This window comes from Arachis hypogaea, chromosome 6 (assembly GCF_003086295.3).
Source record: "Arachis hypogaea cultivar Tifrunner chromosome 6, arahy.Tifrunner.gnm2.J5K5, whole genome shotgun sequence".
NCBI lineage: Eukaryota > Viridiplantae > Streptophyta > Magnoliopsida > Fabales > Fabaceae > Arachis > Arachis hypogaea.
In genome coordinates, this window is record NC_092041.1 from 106,677,141 (window position 1) to 106,697,456 (window position 20,316).

Genomic DNA, 20,316 nt, shown 5'->3' on the forward strand with positions numbered 1-20,316 from the left:
GGTTACTTTTACTTCTACCTACGCAATAAATTCTTACTCCTTGACCTTGTGGGCTTGCCCAGTTGCCCTGTGCCGTAAAACAATAATAGAAGAGATAAAGCCACCATGTTGACGGTGATCAAGCTCATCTGGGTTTCATATCTGCTTTTCTTGGTCGGTTCTCAGGATTCTAATTCCATTGCACAAGGCCAATTCCTCTCCATCCAAACGAAACCTGACCCGGACGATTCTGCTGCCTTCGCTCGCTGGTTACTTTCTCTCAATTCCTGGGGTGTCTTGAAGTATACACTCTTTTCCTCCCTCCTTTAATTTTGATATAAATACACTACTTACTGCTCCATGAATTTCTATTTCAGAACTTTTAGAGGCAAACAACTCTTTGGAATCGGTTACCAACATACTAATTTTTTCATATTCTATGGGTTTTTGCGTGCGGTGATGCTACATTATCAACTTATTTAACTAAGTTTACCTAAGTCGGTCCAAAAGAGACACGTAAGAAGAAAAAAATTCGGTTATACTTGATTACAAAAGTAACTTGTTCGCATAGAATTATTATATTTTATTTCACTTGATAAGTTATGGGATGGTTAATTTGTGTTTTACTCTCACGTAGTGTGACTGTAGCTCATAACTCCATACTTGGTTTTCCCTGTTTAATTGCAATTTTACTCCCTCAATCTCAAATTAATTGTTGACTTCAACTCTGTTTATGGATACGTTGGTTTTCTAATTTGCCAAAAGAGTGACAGCGATGATTAATTTGAAATGGAGGAAGTACTTGATGGTTAATGATATTGTGGTAGTTTGATCTTCGCTGTTGGTTTGTGTTAATTATTTATGTTAGAACGTTGGTTCTTATAATGTTGATTATCTGTTATCGTTCTAATGAGTACATCATTGCTTTGTGATGAAATTGAACTTATTAAGTATTTTCCTATCTGTAAAGGCGGAAAAGGATCAGTTATATGGATCAAATGATTCCATTGTGTATTATCATGTTTGAATTCACCCCACTAGGGGGAATTCTGATACTATAGAGTGACAATTTTTACATTTTGCCTTCTTCCTTAGATTTTTCACTTCTACCATCCATGATGCACATACCTTTATGTAATTGTCGCCTTAATTTACAATGGCTTTGTGTTACGAGATGATTTACTGTAGGAGGATAAAGTGGAAGGGTGTGCAGTGACTTATGAGTAATGACAAACATAAACCATAGATGATGTGCATTGACCACCTTAAATTGAAAATCGATGACGTTTTGGTTTCAGGTTTCTCATATGTCATTGTCCTTTATATTGATGCAGAAATGAATTAGGATAAAATTTATGATGATACCTTAAAATACTTAACCATTTTCACACTGAGATCAAGGGAATTGCCCTATGAGTATTGGGCAGTTGCTTAACCGTGTTCGATGTGTTATGTCTAGTCAGTTCTTTATCATTTAACTGTTTGGTTTCGAAGTCTAAAGTTCAAATTATGTTTCTCAAGCGCATTCCTTTGATTCTTTGCAGTACTATCTCAACTGATCTGGATGGAGCGCCCTTTGGGTAAGCATTTCCTACTTTTTATCAGGCTGAATTCAGGAAAATTGCTTTTTACCAAGTGATTTTGAAAAGGCTGAGATTGTCGATTTCTTGGAAAAGAATAGTTGTTATTTCATCTATGCACAACTGCATACTATTCGTTGTATGAGGCCAATGAAAACGAAATGGCAAAATAAATGCTAATCTCAATTTCTATTTGCTATATTTCTTCTGCCTTCAATTTGACCAACCTTCTAAATTATCTATTCCTTCGAAACGTATATTTCTGTAAAGGAATAATTTTTATTACATCCAACATTATTTGATCATTGGATTTGCATTGTGTAATTTAATAATTTCCAGTATTCAAAGTAATTAAATCTTATTATCTATATGAAGGAATGTGGTATCATTTAGCGATGGACCTCCAAATGAAGGCAGTGGCATCCCATACTTTTACTTGACAACTCTTGATCCAACAGCAAGAAATGCATTAAAAGATGAAAGAGCCTCGTTCACAGTTAGTGAATACCCTCTCGGGACCTGCGGTAACCTTGACCCAGAGAACCCTGCGTGTTCAAAAATTACTCTAACTGGAAAGGTGTGTGAAAAAAAATGAAATTCAGTTGAATATATTCATGTAGGTGTTGCCGCCATGGTTTCCCATTAGTTGATCTTGGTCCTTCTGTTCTTCAAATTTTCAGTCTTTCTTCATGCTAGGTTTTTCTCTTTGGTTGTTTTCCACCTCCAGACTAGTTGAACATGATGTTTTGGGCGAAAAATAAAATTAACATTACGTCTAGTGGCCAACTAATGATGTAGCAATGTCTATGGATCTTTGTCCTACTTTATAAATTTTTCATCGAATCTCCAGCTTGTGGATTATTTCTTCAAAAGGAGAAGCAAAAGAATGACATTATCGTGGACAATGCTACCCTTTTTACTCATATACTTCTTTCCTGTCAATTATACGAGATAATGTGAACCACACTATATAAATTGATGCAGATTTTTACAAAAATATCCTCCATATAGGTGCAAGGTCTGGTTTCTGAAGAACATTTGTGGTCATATTTAAAAGTCTGTAGTTCATTGATTTGTAAATGGCAACTTGTTTTCTTGTGCTCCTGTATAGTACGTTATGTCCTTAAAGTTTAAACAACTTTATTTGAGGAAAGGGAAAATCATAAAGAAATTTTGTGCTTCCTTTGATGATAAGTAACTTGGATTTTGATAGCTGTCTCTTGTGTTTCAGCTTAAATTGGTTGATGATTCCAAGGAAGCCGAATTTGCAAGAATTTCCTTGTTTTCCAAGCACTCAGAGATGAAGGGTAATACCTGAAAATCATTAAATTAGATTAGAATCCTGTGTGTTTTATGTCGGATATTTGACTAGTTGCAAATTTTCAATGACCAGCTTTCTCCTCATTATATATTTGATTCTTGCAAAGAAAAACTTATTTCCGCTATTTTAATTTTGGTATTCTTTAACAGGTTGGCCTGAGGGTCACAACTTTCAAGTCTTCAAATTAGAAATAGAAGACATATTTCTAATTGATTGGTATGGCGGTCCGAAACCTCTCAGTGTGGACGAGTACCTGCATCCCAAAACGTAGGTACTGCAGCAGAAATAATTTCCTTTGAATGGCAATGATATAACATGATAACCCCCCACCCTAAACAGGAACAAATGAATAAAATTTTTATGCCATTTATGAAATTCTCATCTATGATTTCCTAATTAATTTTTATTCAATTATGGTTATGTCATCCACAGGAGCAGTCTTGGCTTCATTGTGTGAATGCTCTTCTAAGTCATTTCTATTTTGGGCTATCTGCAAATGCACATATTCATTGGAGCTATTGTAAATATAAGATAAGTTGTATATGTTGTTTCAAATCTTTGCATTCCTTCCCAAATACTCTTGTATTCTTGTACCATCGCTATGTATCCCTTCGCCATTTGAGATTCTTCTCCAAGCATCGTAATGTTGAAGAGGAAACATCGTAAGCTACTGCTGTTAACCCTCTACTTTAAGCTTTTTATAGACAAACAAATTGTGTATACTTGACCAATGTGGCTATTAAATATGAACATATGTTGCAACGGTTCAGTGTGCCCTATTTTATTCGACCTCTTTTATGTTACCAGTATCATCTATGTATCAGTTGTTATAGGTGAATTTTATGTATCAGTTATCTTGGGAGAATCTGATACGCTCATACGCACGACTTCTTTCTAATTTTTAATCATTATTTTTGTTTTTTGATTAAAAATTGCCTATGTCGAATTGTAGATAAAAAATAAAAAATAAAGGAAAAGTTTAGAGGGTCAGTAATTTTATTGCATTTTGGCCAGTATGTAACCAGCAGAGAAAAATGAGCCATTGGATGAAATCTTACACTAATCTCACACCATCGAATCATCATTGATGGTTAGTTGATAGCTACTAATCACAAATATTGCTGGCCTTAGCATTGCTCAAAAATAAATAAACTAATCCGTTTAAGCTAGTGTTCTGAGAACCGAATTGAAAATTGGTTCGGTTGACTAGGAATCGATCACTCGGTTGATTAGGAATCGATCACCAAATCATCAGTCCGATTCAGGATAAAAATCCTTTACCAATCCACCGATCAAAAATTCAAAAAACCAATCAAACAATTGGTTAATCGGTTAAATTAGTTTGGTTTTTTAATGGTTAACTGATTTAAAATAATAAAATTATTATTTTTAAATTATATATTTTACACATAAATATATTATTTTAAGTTTAATTGGTTCATATTTATTAAATTTGTAATTAAATCCTTATATTTTTTTTTCAATTAGGCCTTAAGGCTGTGTTTGTTTCAAGAGACGAGGAATGAAACTAGGCAATTAGTATTTAGTATTGTATTTGATGACTCGATGACCGAAATTTCTCAGAACAGAGATTGAAACTTTGCTAATATTTAATTCGGAAAAATGGCCTCATTCAAAACAGTTAAATTTCTCTCTCTCTCTTCTTCGATTCTGCTCGAATCCTCTCCCCCTCTCCTTTGTCTTTTTCCAATGATGGCGGTAGTAATAGTGACTCCAATCGAACAGGTGTGACCGATCTAAATTAAACCGCTTATCAAATTAAAAAAGAATCCGATTAAAACAGCATTAACTTGTGTTTGATTGGAATCTATTTTTAGCAAACTGCACAGATTGAATTGGATTTTAGATCTACTTCTTAAAACTGATTTAATCCAATCCAAACCACATAATGTGATATAATATAATTTTTTATTATTATATTTAAAATTTTACTTATAATATATTCAATTTGTTATATATTTTTATCTTATTTATGTATTATTATTGAGGTAAATAACAAATCGGTATCCGAAAATTTTGGCGCTAAACAAGATATTGAGATATAACTTACTCTTATATACTTCACACTAAATATAATACATAGACTCTATCTTTAAGTGAAGAGTGTGCCAATAGTCAGATCATGGATTAAACACCAACTATTTGCAACATAAGAGAAAATACTACGACCTAAACTTTGTTAAACTCTAAAGTGATCATTGAAATTGACAGTTTGCACAAAAAAAAAAAAAACACCGAGATTTTAATTGCACCATAAAAATCTCCGAAATTAAAAAAAATGCACCACGTGATTCCTATCCCCTCTCCGTCGAGTTACTCGTCATGCCACGAATAACTTGACACATATCCTTACACGTTGGATTAGACAAAACGATATTACCTTAGTTTTGACGATAAATATTTGTTGACACGAAGTCATTTAACATTAATACAATTTTTTCAATCTCGATGATATTTATAATGTAATTGAAATCTCAAAAGCTTTTTCAGTACAAACGACCAATCTAAGAAACTACTTTGGACTTAATCCAAATGCTACATTGCAAACGTCGATAGGGTGAAAAAGGAGAAAGATTTAATGCACAATCAACTTAGGTCTACCTTTTTCTTTTCTTTTTTATGGGATTGTATGCCGCTTGCCATTATTCTATTGCTTCTGCTATTACTTTCAGATTACATACTACATGATGGTTTTCATAACAATATAAAACATCTATTGGCGAAAAGAATACACAATTCAAATTATTAAAACTCGTAACACGAAGGGTTAACAAATGTCAATACCCAATGGAATGCACGGAGTCACAGATAAATTGAGTAGCCTGGGAGAAAAATCTAAGCATAAATTTAAAATGAGATTGACCAATACAATCAATCATAGCTATCACTTACATACTCATTTTAAGTAGTCTGTACTACTCTTAACAGAATGGAACCAATCCTAACATACATATTTAGGAGAATAATTCTCATTACTGACTAAATAACTGAACCACAATGTAAATATGTAATAATCTAACAATTATGCTTCCCCAAGTATAAACCAACACTGAATTTGAAACTATATGGTATAAGCAACTTTGTAGAATGGTCTAGCAACTGAAACCAATACTTGCGTTTCTTCGATCTAATTAGTCAATGGCATTCATCTAAAACTGTAGAACATTAAATGAAAAATGATGAACTAGGGGCCACCAAATTTACATGGCCATCCTCTAAGGTGATGAAGAGGATGGTACTGTCAGTGCGCATAATAGCTTTAGCAGGCATTTAACCTTCTTCTGACTCTGCAGATAATAATAGATATCATAACTAGAGTATTCTGGAAGATTTCAGGATTTTCATTCAGTGTGAAAGAACAAAAACAAAATCAAGGGTTGAAAATATGCAAAGTCGACCCCAAAATTGACAATGCTCAAACTCAGCTTGATAATATTTAGCTCAACTCATGGTTTGACTCATTTGTTATTGAGCTTAATCTTATTATGGAATCTTCATGCACGAGTAAAATTTCAAAGACCAGTTTGAACATTAACCCTTAGATATTAATTAAGCTTTTTGGCTACAAGTACATACTTATTTTCAACATATATAATCTACAAGACACATTATGAAAATAATTGAGATATTATATATTATTATTGATAATATATAATGATATAGGTGATATTATGCCAAGGTCTCAAGGCATCTACATATCTATGTGAACCGATAAATGAATATACAACCCTGCTCATGGAACATAGCAAAGTTAAGTTTGACTCATTTTATAAATGAGCTCAAACTTTTAGCTCAAGCTCAGTAGCTCACGGGCTCAAGAGCTTAGCTTATAAAGTAACTAACAAATTGAGCTAAAAATAGCTCACATGCTATTAGGAACAAGGTAAATTACCGAAATTGCACCAAAAAAATTCATAACGCTATAAAAAATATCCAAATAAGATACGAATGACAAATAAGTCTCAGAAGATTTAAAAACGTGACACCATTAACAAAAATATCATATTTTTTTTACATAAATGATAAATGAATTTTGTATTTAGCAAACAACTTGTGCATTTTATTTTAAATTCAATCATTCACAAAAAACATTGAAAAAATTCCTTGACACATCACCAAATTTTAACTATGTCAAAGTCTCATTTTTCTAATAATACTTACAAAAAGTCGCATCGAAATCTAGTATCTAAAGTATTTTATGAAAAAATATAACTAATATCCGGTTAATTTTCTCACTTTTTAAATCCTTTGGAGCTTATTTGTTATCTTTCCAAGTTATTTTTGTTAGCGGCATAAACTTTTGGGTACCATCTTCGTAGTTTATTTTTGATAAAGTATGCAGATGTTAAAAAAAAGGAGTTGTCGCCTTCTCTTCATGCAACAAGGAAACTAAATGAACAAGATATAGCAATAGTTTCAAATAGAACATTTGCTTCATACCATATATAGCTTCCATGTTATTTTCCTTGTAAACACCAAGAGGTGATCCATGGACAGAGAGAAGCATCTCGCCAGGTTTTGGCAGCCTAAGGGTTTTGGGTGTCATCCCAACAGACAAGCGCTGACTACTTACCTGCAAAAGGCAACAAAGCCAAATCAATCACAGCTGTTTAAAAAATAGCCTCAGCAACGAATACTAGAGTTCATAAAGTCATCCATAAAAAACAGAAGGTAAAAAATAAAGGGAGAAAAAATACGGACATTGGGAGTCTGAAGACCTTCTTGACTTGTGAGAGTCTGAGCTTCACATGGCTCCTCAAAAACCTATGTAACAGACATTCAATCAATTCATATTATCACAATACATTGCAATCACTAATTAGTTGTTATTTGCAAGCTGTTTAAGTTAGTCATAATAGATTTAGCAGTGTATGCAAAGAAATTAGTAACAGAGGTAAGTTCTCTTCCATCTGTACATGAAACTATCCTAAATGAATAGCAACATTTCTCATTCAAATCAATTCATGGATGGAGCACATTATGGAAATGAGAATGGAAGTGCTATATTAATGCGGCTCCTACACAGCTACCCCAATTTTATGTTGCATCAAGTCTTGCGTAAGTGACCCAAATAAGACAGCTAAGGATGTTACAAAATACAATTAATCAAAGTGCACAGAGAAGATAGAGAACATACAAAGTCCTTAAAATGAAGATTTTCATCACCAAGATATCCTGTTCTCCCTGCCAACAAAGAAGTAAACTAACAGGTATCAACTACAATCTATGCCAAAATGTATAAGAACTATAATATCTATAGTAAAATCGTTCAAAATTGAAGGAACTCAAACAATTTAAGGGGCATAGAACAATAGTATGTTTCGTAACACACATTTCCATTTTTTTATTCAATTTAAGAAACTTTAATTCAGATATGAAATGAGTTAAATCAAAAGAGAAAACTAAACACTACCAGTATTGCTAGAGTATTCAAAACCACCAAACTGAGGAACCGAAGCAGGACATTCCGAAGGAAAAGCAATTGAAAGCCTCTGGAACAGAGAAGCGTGCAAATCTCTTCCTACACCACCACAGGTCATGGACATTCTGCTCCCTCTCTCTTTCCACTTCACATCGAATTTCCCATTCTCTTCATCTTTCACAATTGAGAGATTCGGTAAGGTTTCTTCAAAGACCTGCAGCATTGGCTTCCGGAGCTGTTCCTCACTGAAACACGACCGAACCAAACGAAGTTCCATCAACAATCGCTCGATCTCAACATCACGAACCACCCTAATTGCACTGATTTGATGCTCCACTGCCACAAACACACAGGTAGAGTTTTAATGAAAATAAATAGTGAAAACTTTATGCCGATCAAGAAATTTGTTATTTGATTTTGCTGTACCTTCGATTTCAAGCTCCTCGAATTGAGGTTGCTGCGTTCGGGTTTTAAGTTCCTTCAATTGAGTTGAGTGTTTGACCATTTTCTTGGCTCTACGCCTTGGAAATTTTGCCTTTAATATAATAAAAATAATATAGTAAGAAAAAAGGGCTACAAATCTACAATAGACCACAAATATCCTACATGATATAATTTACAACATCCATGTACAAGTCTCCAACATTCATTAAAAATTTTCACCTATCATCATTTTAATATACATTATTACTTAATAGACCAAAAATTACAGCAGGTGGATAGCTTTTTGTCATCTCCTGAAGCAAACACTCAATTTTTCCTCACAACATCCTTCATTGTTTTCCCTCCATCTTATGTTATATGTCTATTCCCTTTGTAGCATTTAGCAACATGATACATATATAGAGATATCTTTTAGTCATCACAATATGTTTTTAGATGCCCTTTATATCAATGCATATCTCAACTTTTCTTTCTTCCTTCTTTCTTTCTCTTTTTATTTCTTTTTCTTTTTTTGTTTAACTCATTTTCTTCCTTAACATCTTTTGATTGTAAACTATTAATTTTTTTTAATCCAAAATGGGACCAAAGTGATCCCAGAAATTGTGTTTCTTCAACTTCTCAACTTTTTCAATGAATAACAATATTCTGTGTGATCTGATATATTTCGATTAACAAATTAACATAGACAATAATAAAAGACAGGAATATGGTTGGTCTAACAAGCAGTCATCAATTGCATAGCCATAAAGGAGTCTCATTACGTGAATAAAAGATAAATTGAGAATTGCAAACAATCATATGCAAGACACTTATTACATTGTATTAATGAAGACGGATTAGTGAACCTAAATGGCAAGCAAAACCGAAGCAAACTAAGGCCTTCATCCTTCCATTTGTCTTTAATTAAATTCAAATGACAAGCAAATTAAGGCCCAGAATGTTAACTAGTTCATTCTTTTATAAATCAGCAAGGTTTAATCATACACAAGAAAATTAAGCCTCTATTTGGGAAGAACACACCACAAATATTAAAAAGCTCTCACTGAATTGAATAAAGTTTAATCACACATTCACACTGTATTTTCATCTCATAAAGAGGCAAACCCAGAACTAACCTAATAAAAAAGATAGATGAACAAAGAAATTTAAATTGAACTAAACCATATTCTTAACTGATCAAGTCATCAATATTCAATAATCAATTAATCAAAAATCAAGAGATCGCACATAAAAGTAGAAGAAGAAACACGCCTTCAATGTCCATTCCATTAAGCAAATTCTAGTGCCAATGTTCTATCATTCTAGAAATGACACAAAACAATCATACAAAATACCATAGTTTAAAAATAAATAAATTCAATTCACAGAGGAAGAGAAAAAAGAAACAAATATTTAGATAAAATAAAACAAGAGACACAAATTTAGGTTCCAGAATTAGAAATGACAACAAATAGAACATGAAGAAGGAGAACGCATACCTAATTTTCTGAAGGGAGGAGATGTTCGTTGCAGTGCTGGCAGCAGAGTTTGCAGGCGGCAGCGGAGGCTGCTGGTGGATAGAACAGCGGCGATGTGCGTAGAGAAAGCAAAAGGTTCGAGAGAGAGTACAGAGGTAGCGATCGAAAGTGGGTGAGTAGAGAGCACGGCAGCAGCAGAGAGAGGAGAGGAGAGCAGATCGGCGTCGAGCTCAAAGGTTGCAGCCTCGGTGGAGAGACATCACATAGCAACAGCAACGGTGTACAATGAAGAGATCGGAGGGTTGCTGGAGAAAGAAGTGGCTGCCGTTCTGGTATATGACAGAGCGGGAGACTGAGGGGCTGTGGAAGAAGAAGATTGAGGATTTGAAAGTAGTGGGTATTGTTGGGTAAGCAAAGAGAAAATGGGATGTGATAGTCGTTGGGGTATTTTGGGGGGGAGGGGGGTTTGTCACTCATGTATTAATTTGAAATCTTTAGATTTTTCATTTTTGTTAATAGTTTATTAGTTTAACAATATTTCTTTATATTTAAAGATAAAATTATTATTATTATTAAAAATCAAATATTTAAAATTTTAAACAATCAAATTTAAGAGGCTAAATTGGAATAATTTAAAATAGTTTGAATACTTTAATAATAAACTATGTCAAAATATGACAAATTAGAGAATGAGAGATTGAAACTAACCTGCATCCTATATTAGTGTCGAGCGGGTTTGAGTGTAGACTGAGTCTCAACTCTATCCGACTAACCTATATATCTATTTGTATATGTTATAAAAATATGTTATAGGTGGGTATTGAACTAAAGACCTCTAACTTAGTGCAAATCATCTTTATCATTGAGTCAAAATTATCAATTAATAATTTAACACTTTTTTATATAAAAATCAATTTTATTTTGTGATATATAAATATAACATTATAGCACAACATTTTATTTGTATTTGTGTTATTAATTTAACCAAAGACCTTTATATAGAATTGAACATTTGATGGTTATGTTGTTTATGGGATAATTGTATTGTGTGTATTGAATCGTTAATGCAAATGACCGGGTCACTGGTTCAACCGGTAATCACTAATTTACCCGGTTAATCCGGTCATAATTAAAAAAAATAAAAAAAATTAAAATAATGTCTTAAAACTTAAAATACAAGTCTTTACAAACATTTTTAGTCTTTTTAAACATAACTAATAATCTAAAAATATGATATTAACTAGTCTCTAGTACAAAATACATTCTTAATTTAAATCAACAAGAACAAATGAAAGATAACAAAACCAGTAAATCAAGTCCAAGGGATGAGCTCAAAGCCAAGGGATGAGCTCAAAGTCGGTGCTCCAGTTTCATAAGAACACAGCAACTCTATAACAAACAACACCTCTAAAAAACTAAATACAACAGCAGCAAGCCAGCAACCACCAAATTCAACAGCAATTCTAACTAAAATTCGCTCAGATTCAATAACTAGTCTAAAAAATCAAATATAATAGTAATAACCACCAAATTCAATAACAATACTAACTAAAATATGCTCACCTGGTTAACTGGTTCCCAGACCGCGACACAGGGGAGCTTTCTGATTGTATTTGGTTCTGTGAGCTTTCTGACGACCACCACCACCACCCGACTGACCCGAGGGAGCAGATGCAGAAATGCTGCTTGATTGGTTCTGTGAGCTTTCTGCGCCGACGAAGTGCAGGGACTGATGAGGTGAGGCCGAGATTGAGAGACCAACGAGGTGAGGCGGAGACTGAGAGAGTGACGAGGTGAGGCCGAAACTGAGAGAGCGACCAGGTGAGGATAGAGACGACGGAGTGACGAGGCGAGTCCGTGAAGGTGAGGGTGAGGCCGTGAGGGACTGCCGAGTGCAGAGCTCGAACGACGGAGAGACGAGGTAGGCTGGGGGGTTTCGGGGTCGGGGGTTCCACTGGAACTCTTCTCTCAGATTAGGCCATTAGGGGCAATTGGGGGGAGGGGGGAAATTAGCAATTAGGGTTTCAAGTTTCACGAAAGGGAAGGGGGGCAACTGAGCAACGACGCCGTTTCAAAGTTTTTTTTTTTTGTTAAAAAAATTTCATTACGATCCGGACCGGATTAAATTAACCAGCCGGGTCACCGGTTTTAGCTAAAACCCGTCGGGTCGAACTGGGTTCCACCGGGTTCGATGCATGGCCAATTTAATGTGGCTCGGTCCGGTCAGATGACCGGTTTTTCGATCGAACCGGCCAGAGTCGAGCCGAATTTGATAACAATGATTTGCATACTCGTTAGGTTATATTATAATATTGCATATTTGTGAATACTCGTTAGGTTATATTATAATATTGCATATTTGTGAAAACTCACTAATAGAGTCGAATACCCGCGGATTGATTGCGGATAGAGTTAGAGTTGGATTGTTCTCAATCTGCAAATATGATAGAATTGAATTTTAGTAACAAATTCAACCCGCGAATAGGGTTTGGATTGAGTTCAATCCCTACCCTATCTTACTCATTATCATCTTTAAGAGATAAGTTGAGAGATAATGAGTCAAGAGGGAAGAACGCGAGAATAGGCGAAAGAAGACGAAGTGTAGCTAAGAGTGTGGGAAGTGACAGTTAATTTTATTAAAATTCTATAAATGTAGGCGTATGAGTATATGACTTATGGAATTTGATACATTATTTAAATAAATTATTTTTTGTTAAAAAAATTTAAGGAAAAACAATCATTAGTATCCATGAACTTTACTAACGCTGGCAACAGTATCTATCAAACAAAAAATATTAAAATTGTATCCATGAAAATTGGGTTCTATACAACAAAAATATTTAAATCTAAATTTTTTGTTGACTTTTTAACAAAATTTCAAAATTAACCCATCCTTCATTTTCAACGTCAATTCGACGGCCTCTCTTCTTCCTGACGGCCTCTCTTCTTCCCCAAATTTCAGCACCAACACCCATTTCTTTGGAAATGAAAAGCTTCAATGCAAAAGTATCAAAAGTACTTAGAATCTGAAAGGTCTTTTTCACCACCTACACCACCAACAACAAAAAGAGTTATATTGCCAATCAATTTACAAAATCAAGTCATATCCAAATTTTAAGTTGTCAAAAAAAATTGAACAAACCCTAAATCCCAAAATGTTAATAAGAAAAACAAATTTAGTATAGAAAGGTGGCAACAATTGCGAGGTGGCCACGACGACGAGACTGAGAGAGGCAACAACAATGAGCAACGAAGAGGCTGCTGGAGGCGATGAAAATTCTGCTGAAGACGATGAAGATTCTGATGGAAGCGGCAATGACGAGGAAGATCGATTAGGAGGCCGCGACGATGACGAACGAGCGTGGAGCAGGAGGCGACGATGCTGTTAAACAAGCTCTGTGCAAGACACGGCGACGATGAGGCGACGACAGTGAGAGAGCGGTGATCGGCAGTGAGAATGGTTATTGTAGATTCAGCCATGTTAAGCTTCTGATTCTAATTATGGTTTTTTTAGATCTGAAAGAGTGTGTTTTTTTAGTAAATTTTAAAATTTGAAGAAAAAGAAGAAGAAGAAAGAGTGTATTTTTTTGGTAAATTTTGAAGAAGAAGAAGGGTTTGAGTACTTTTATCGTACGAAATCCATCTTTCATAGATACAACGTTAGTTTTCTTATTTAATGGGTACTTTTATCAACGTTCGTAAAAATTTATAGGTACTAATAGTTGTTTAATCCAAAATTTAACTAAGTAGTTGAATCCAATTTTCATATTATAATTAATATTTGTATTTTTTTTTTTACTAATACTATATAAATTAGTATTTACTGTATAAAAAAGTATGAGTAAAAAATTTAATTTTTTTACAATTATTAAAATATATAATTTATTATACTAAAAAGATTTTAGGGTGTTTAATAAATCGTTACAATAAAAAATACTTCGTTACACTCTTTTGATATAGCACTTTGTATGCATTATGCAAGCCTCAAATTTTATAGACCAAGCTCTAAAAATTTTTTAAAGCAATCTCAATTTTTTTTAAAAAAAAAATACACAACTCTATTTTACAAAGTAATATGTGAAGGTTAAGAATATTAAATCTCTCTTGTCAAGAGTATATTATTTCAAAATAAGCGCCATGGATAATTTCAAAGTTATTTCTAGATTTATTATCAAAATCACTTATAAAAACTCAAGAATTAAAATTAATTTAATAGTATAAATTTATGACAATGCATGTATCATGTATTTTTATTAAAACAATATCTAAAGAACTTCTATTTGTACCATTTCAAATTTTCATGAATGTTAAGAGGTTAATAATTTTAAGAAGTAAACACATGATGTCCAAATAAAAGCCTAAAAGATCTATCCTTCCTTGCACAGAAATTGATTCTGCAAAGTCGAAGTTTTGACACTTCATCAACGTGATCTTCACATCTGTACTAGATTTGGCAGCCGTCAGAATCTTCAGTTTCTCCTCCTGATACACAACCTTCTCCATTCACGAGGCAAAAGATGCTAACTAAGACTAAGAGGACTCAACGAATATTAACTCTTCACTGTATTATTTTGTTAGTTTTCGCATTTTAGAATAACATTTTCACAAAAATTGTGTCAAAATTAAATAAGGAAAAAAGCAAGTAGAAGGGTGATAAGAAGAAAAATGAAGTTCAACTACAGAAATATAGAGTGAAAGGGTAACAATTTTATTCACAGAATCACAGGTGATAAGATGCCAACATTTTTTTGGCATGCACTAAAAACTATATCTCTTGGGAGTTTCACAATTTGGAGAATGCTTGAAAAATCTGTATTAATACTGAACCCTCAAACTTCAAGCTCATGAGTTAGTTCACGTTAGAATCAAATTCATCAAAAAGTTCGTTGAAGACGCCACGGCAAAAGCCAGAGATCATGGCAGCCATGACTTTTTTATAGTCTATTCCCTTTTGCTGAAAGTAAAATAATTGATCAAATTAGCATATCATTTTACAAAATTATTCTTGATTTTCTTGCTTGCTGCTACAGTGCTACAGGGGGTGGATAGAGAAAAACAAACTTGCCATAAAGTTGCAATTAATAAGTTACAACTAATTCAAGGCAGGTTTGATGGTAAGTAGCAACACTACACATATCACAATTCACAATTCACAATTGTACTCTTATGTTACAAAAATCACGGGGACTGTTGTTTAAGGAACCATTGAACAACTCATTGTCACATTCCAAGCAAACTTTGGCAGTCACTGATACAGATTCATTAGCACTCAATAATTGGAACTTTATCATAAGTAAGATCTCGATCTCCAAGATCAATATTTTGTCCTATAAACACAAATCAATAGTTGTTTATTATCATCGCACCAGAATTCTCTGCGACTGACTGTATCAAAGCTCCCTTTCTTTATGTATACGGAACTATATGCTTCTTTTGGATCAATGTTTTACATGGATTTGTCAGTTATTTGATATGAATGTACGATCTTAGGGAATTGGCAAACAGACAGTTACATTCTTGGTGGTTGGATTTGATAAAGTTGAAGTATCTATGTAATTCGTTTCCTCTTCTATGGGAAATTTACTAAATATTCCACTTACGATGTGCATAACATCTCTAAATGAAAATAAAGAGATTATATCATTTGAACTATAAAATTTATTATTCTTTTACTAACACTTTAAACTTAAGTACTAAATTTTAAATTCTAATTTCTAATATTAATAAAAGTGGTTATAAACTTAGTGTCATCGGAAAGTAATTAACTAGTCAATTATCATTTTATTATTTTCCACTTTAGAGTTTTTTTTTTTTTTTCCACGAAGATCGTGTCAAAACTAGATGAAGGAAAAAGCAAGTAGAAGGGAAACTAGATGAAGGAAAAAGCAAGTAGAAGGGGGAATAAGAAGAAATACAAAAGATCAACAATAGAGATAAATAATTAAATAGAGTAAAAGGGTAATATTGACAAGAGAAGGCTAATGAATCTGATTCACGACGGATTAGTACTTCTCCTAGTAGGATAGGAAATATTGTAAGAAACACACACAAAAAAAGAGTAAAAGGGTAACAGTTTTATTGAAGGTGATAAGATGACAACACTTTTGAAACTCTTTTTTGGCATACACTAAATCTATATACATCATTTCTACAAAACTATATTCTGAGGAGTTCCACAATTTGTAGAATGCATGAAAAAGCTGTATTAACCTACTGAACCCTCAAGCTTCAAGCTCATGAGTTGGTTCACCTCAGAACCGAATTCATCTGGAAGCTCATTGAAGACATCACGGCAAAATCCAGAGATCATAGCAGCCATGGCCTTTTCGTAGTCTATCCCCCTTTGCTGAAAGTAAAATAATTGATCTTCTCCAATTTTGGACGTGCTAGCCTCATGTTCAATTCTTGCAGTAGGGTTTTTAACCTGCAAAATAATTGTTAATTGATAAACAAAACAGAATTATCATGGTGATGGTCTGATGTTCAAGACAGGAATACGCACAGTTGTACGGAAGTGGGAGAATTGATTAAAAAAAAAAGAGTGAAACAAAGGGAATTAACGGTTGTTTGGTCAGGTATGCATTAAAGCTAAATCTAATAATTAAAGTATAAAATCCAATCTAAACTTCCAGCCTCCCTGAAATAAAGAAAATTACATACACACCCCTTACTCTTAAGGAAAAAGGTACTAGACAAGAACCCTATTTTAGCTATAGAAGAAGAATGTCTAATATCAATTAATTACTCTTTGCAATTTAATCATTTATTCAGCATTAATTCCTATCCCTACAATAACCAATTATGCATTATTCATCTGGATTTCAGTTTAATGCACTCATCTTTAAATAGGGCGGGTAAAGCTAAAGAGAAAAAATATTATGAAAAGTGAAGGCTAATATATATGAAAAGTAGTCCATATTGACAAGGCTAATATATAAATAATCCAACCATATTGGATCAAATAAACAGATGATTGCACTAAAAGTAGAGTTTAAATAATCCTACTTTCATGTCTCTAACACTACTTTCTACTATATAATATGAAAAGTATAGTTTTTCCAATTTAGTTTAGTTAATTCAAAATAGCATGACTCATCCTTCTAAGCAACATCTCAAGTTTGAGTTCTGTCATTTGTGAATGGCTTAATAGGAATTCAATACAATCTATCCTTGTATAAGTTATCTGAACAAAAAGAAAATAACAAATAAAGTTCCAAACTTATTAAATGCCATTAAAAACACAAATTCCAGCTAAACAAGTATTAGCAATGCCAATCTGAAACCAAAATGGTACCTGGATGTAAGGATAAGTATTGGCCGCTGCAGTGTCGCCAATAAGCATCGAGTCACACTGCGACGAGTTTCGAGCATTCTCCGCCTTAGATTGAACCTGAACAAGCCCTCTGTAACAGTTCCTTGAATGCCCAACGGATATCCCCTTAGAAATAATCCTACTCCTCGTATTCTTCCCCTTGTGTATCATCTTTGTCCCGGTATCCGCCTGCTGGTGATTATTGGTCAAAGCAACAGAATAAAACTCTCCAACACTATCATCCCCTTCCAAAACAACACTTGGATACTTCCAAGTAATGGCAGACCCCGTCTCAACCTGCGTCCACGATATCTTCGACCTTGCGCCGGCGCACAGCCCTCTCTTCGTCACGAAATTGTATATCCCACCTCTCCCTTCCTCATCCCCTGCATACCAATTCTGCACCGTGGAGTACTTAATCTCGGCGCCTTCGCAGCAATACAACTCCACCACAGCAGCATGAAGCTGGTTAGTATCATAAGAAGGCGCAGTACACCCCTCCAAATACTCCACAAAGCTTCTATCATCAGCAACAATCAGAGTCCTCTCAAACTGCCCTGTCTCCATAGCATTGATCCGAAAATAAGTCGAAATCTGCATAGGACACTTAGTATCTTTCGGAATATAACAAAAAGATCCATCACTAAAAACAGCAGAATTCAAAGCAGCATAATAGTTATCCTCGTTTGGCACTACCCTCCCTAAATATTTCCTAACTAAATCAGGGTACTCCCTAATAGCCTCTGAAATGGAACAGAATATGACTCCAGCCTTCTCCAGAGTCTTCCTGTGAGTCGTGGCGATCGACACGCTGTCAAGAACTGCGTCGACCGCCACGTTCGCAAGGCGGTTCTGCTCGTTGAGCGGAACCCCGAGCTTGTCGAAGTATCGGAGAAGCTCGGGGTCCGCCTCGTCGAGGCTGCCGAGAGTTGGTTTCTTCTTTGGTGCGGAATAGTAACAAATTTCTTGGAAGTTGATTGGAGGGTAAACGTTGTCGGACCAATTAGGCTCTTTCATCTTCAGGAAATTTTCATACGCGTTGAGGCGGAACTCCAGCATCCAATCTGGTTCCTCTTTTAAGGTGGAGATTAATCGGATCGTGTCCTTGTTGAGGCCTTTGGGGATGGAGAAAGAGTCAATGTCAACGGTGAAACCGAACTTCTTATCGTAGTCGCGGTTTCGGAGAATTTCACGGATTTTCTCGTCGGAGGTTGTTGGGAGAGTGGTGGAAGGATTGATGTTGTCGTAACTGACATCGGCGCGAACCTTGAAGAGCCGCGAGGGTTTGTTGTGGGGTCGGGACTTTGGGAACTCGAGCTTTGTTGTTGGGTGAGGAAGAAGGGATTTTGAGAGCTTAGAATCGCAGGTGGGTTGAGGGGATAAGGTGGAGACGCCGTTGGCCAGAAGCGACGCCATGGATGATGTTTGAGTTTGAGAATTTTCTGCAGCTTGGGGTTGGTGGATTTCGGTTTGGTGTGGTTATGGTGTTGAATTTGATTTTCCAAATTTGCGAATTTTTGTGGCCACACCTTTTTGTGTCTTGTGGGTAACACGAACCCTGTCTTGGCCTTTAGACACTGGTGTTAGGGTGGGTGTGGCGGTGTGGGAGTATAGAAAATGGGAAATCCCCCAAGTAATTAATTGATGTTGAAAAGTATAATTATTGTTGTTGTTTGTACATAAAATATTAAATATGTATTTGATATTTTAAAAAATATTATACTATTATAATTAATTGAGTGCTTTATTTATATATTGAGTGGTGGGTCCAAAATGGTCCAGTTCAACCAATTTAGTTTGTTGTTTTAATTTTGGGTTAAATTCTATAAAATTAGCATTAAAATTCGTATTTTAAATATTTTTATCTCTTCCAACTCTAATTTTATAATTTCTTTGGTTCATAAATTAATTATTCATTAATTTTCAGGATTTTACAATTTTGGTATATCTTAGAAAGTTTTAAAAGATTTTGAAAGGTCATAGAACATTTTAGAAGAGTATAGATATTATATATATATATATATATATATATATATATATATATATAGAAATATAAAGAGTGATATAGAATAATCTAAAAGTATTTAAAGAAATATAGTAGATTAGATATTTATAATGAAGACTCTAAACACTTGATCTAAATCGTTTATTAAATTTACTCTTAATCGTGTGTTAAGGTAGATGACTATAAATAGAGATGAATTTGTATTGTGGCGTGTGATTTATTTGTAAGAATTACTTATGTGATGAAGTATTATTTCTATCCAATCTTCTTTTTTATTGTATTATCTTATGTTCTTTTTTTTTTTAACATCAAATATTAAGTTGATTTAATTTTAACTAAAAAAGTAGAATAAATCCAAATACCAATACAAAACAATGAAATGTTTCCGAAACCATAACAAAGGTATATTTATGATTATTTGGTATAGTCTAACTTAGGTTTTTTTTTTTTTTTTGATAATGTAACGGCCTAGCCTCAAAGAAACGGCGCTTTTCTAGGATTAAATAGAATTTTTATGAAATTTTTAGAAATTTTAGTGCATATAAGCACCTCTGCTGCACAGGTGCTGTGTCATCAAGCTGCTGAGTCAGCAGCTTGACTGCACCAGACACCTCTCCTGATCTAAGTAAGCACGTCGTGAAAAGTTGCGTTTTTGAGCCACTTCGAGTCTGAATTTCAAAATTCTGATTTCTGTGGTTAGTCTCTATGTGACGAACCGGTCTCGAATTTTGAGAGAAAAATTATATTAATATAATATTCATATATTATTATTTTA

The 20,316-nt window shown here is 34.1% G+C and overlaps 3 protein-coding genes across 6 annotated transcripts; 1 reads left to right on the forward strand and 2 right to left on the reverse strand.

Moving 5' to 3' along the window:
• Positions 1–70: 70 nt before the first annotated feature.
• Positions 71–3,649, forward strand: LOC112697391 (uncharacterized). Of its 2 annotated transcripts, none has more exons than XM_025750541.3 (6): positions 71–281; positions 1,524–1,559; positions 1,935–2,136; positions 2,791–2,866; positions 3,030–3,151; positions 3,313–3,649. In XM_025750541.3, the coding sequence occupies exons 1-5, from the start codon at positions 106–108 to the stop codon at positions 3,149–3,151; spliced, it is 612 nt and encodes a 203-aa protein (XP_025606326.1). In that variant the 5' UTR covers positions 71–105; the 3' UTR covers positions 3,313–3,649. The 2 variants fall into 2 exon arrangements, with proteins under 2 accessions (XP_025606326.1, XP_025606325.1); XM_025750540.3 differs by having other exon boundaries at positions 3,030–3,147.
• A 2,065-nt stretch (positions 3,650–5,714) lies between these two features.
• Positions 5,715–12,297, reverse strand: LOC112697393 (uncharacterized). Of its 3 annotated transcripts, none has more exons than XM_025750546.3 (8): positions 11,788–12,292; positions 10,246–10,553; positions 8,750–8,858; positions 8,315–8,659; positions 8,039–8,085; positions 7,603–7,665; positions 7,342–7,474; positions 5,715–6,188 (listed from the first exon to the last, which is right to left on the reverse strand). In XM_025750546.3, the coding sequence occupies exons 3-8, from the start codon at positions 8,826–8,828 to the stop codon at positions 6,172–6,174; spliced, it is 684 nt and encodes a 227-aa protein (XP_025606331.1). In that variant the 5' UTR covers positions 8,829–8,858; positions 10,246–10,553; positions 11,788–12,292; the 3' UTR covers positions 5,715–6,171. The 3 variants fall into 3 exon arrangements, with proteins under 3 accessions (XP_025606331.1, XP_025606330.1, XP_025606329.1); XM_025750545.3 differs by having other exon boundaries at positions 10,246–10,584; positions 11,788–12,289; XM_025750544.3 differs by lacking the exon at positions 10,246–10,553 and having other exon boundaries at positions 11,788–12,297.
• Positions 12,298–16,143: 3,846 nt separating this feature from the next.
• LOC112697394 (iron-sulfur cluster assembly SufBD family protein ABCI8, chloroplastic) lies at positions 16,144–19,237 on the reverse strand. The gene is made up of 2 exons (XM_025750547.2): positions 17,519–19,237; positions 16,144–16,648 (listed from the first exon to the last, which is right to left on the reverse strand). The coding sequence occupies exons 1-2, from the start codon at positions 18,950–18,952 to the stop codon at positions 16,430–16,432; spliced, it is 1,653 nt and encodes a 550-aa protein (XP_025606332.1). The 5' UTR covers positions 18,953–19,237; the 3' UTR covers positions 16,144–16,429.
• Positions 19,238–20,316: the final 1,079 nt, after the last annotated feature.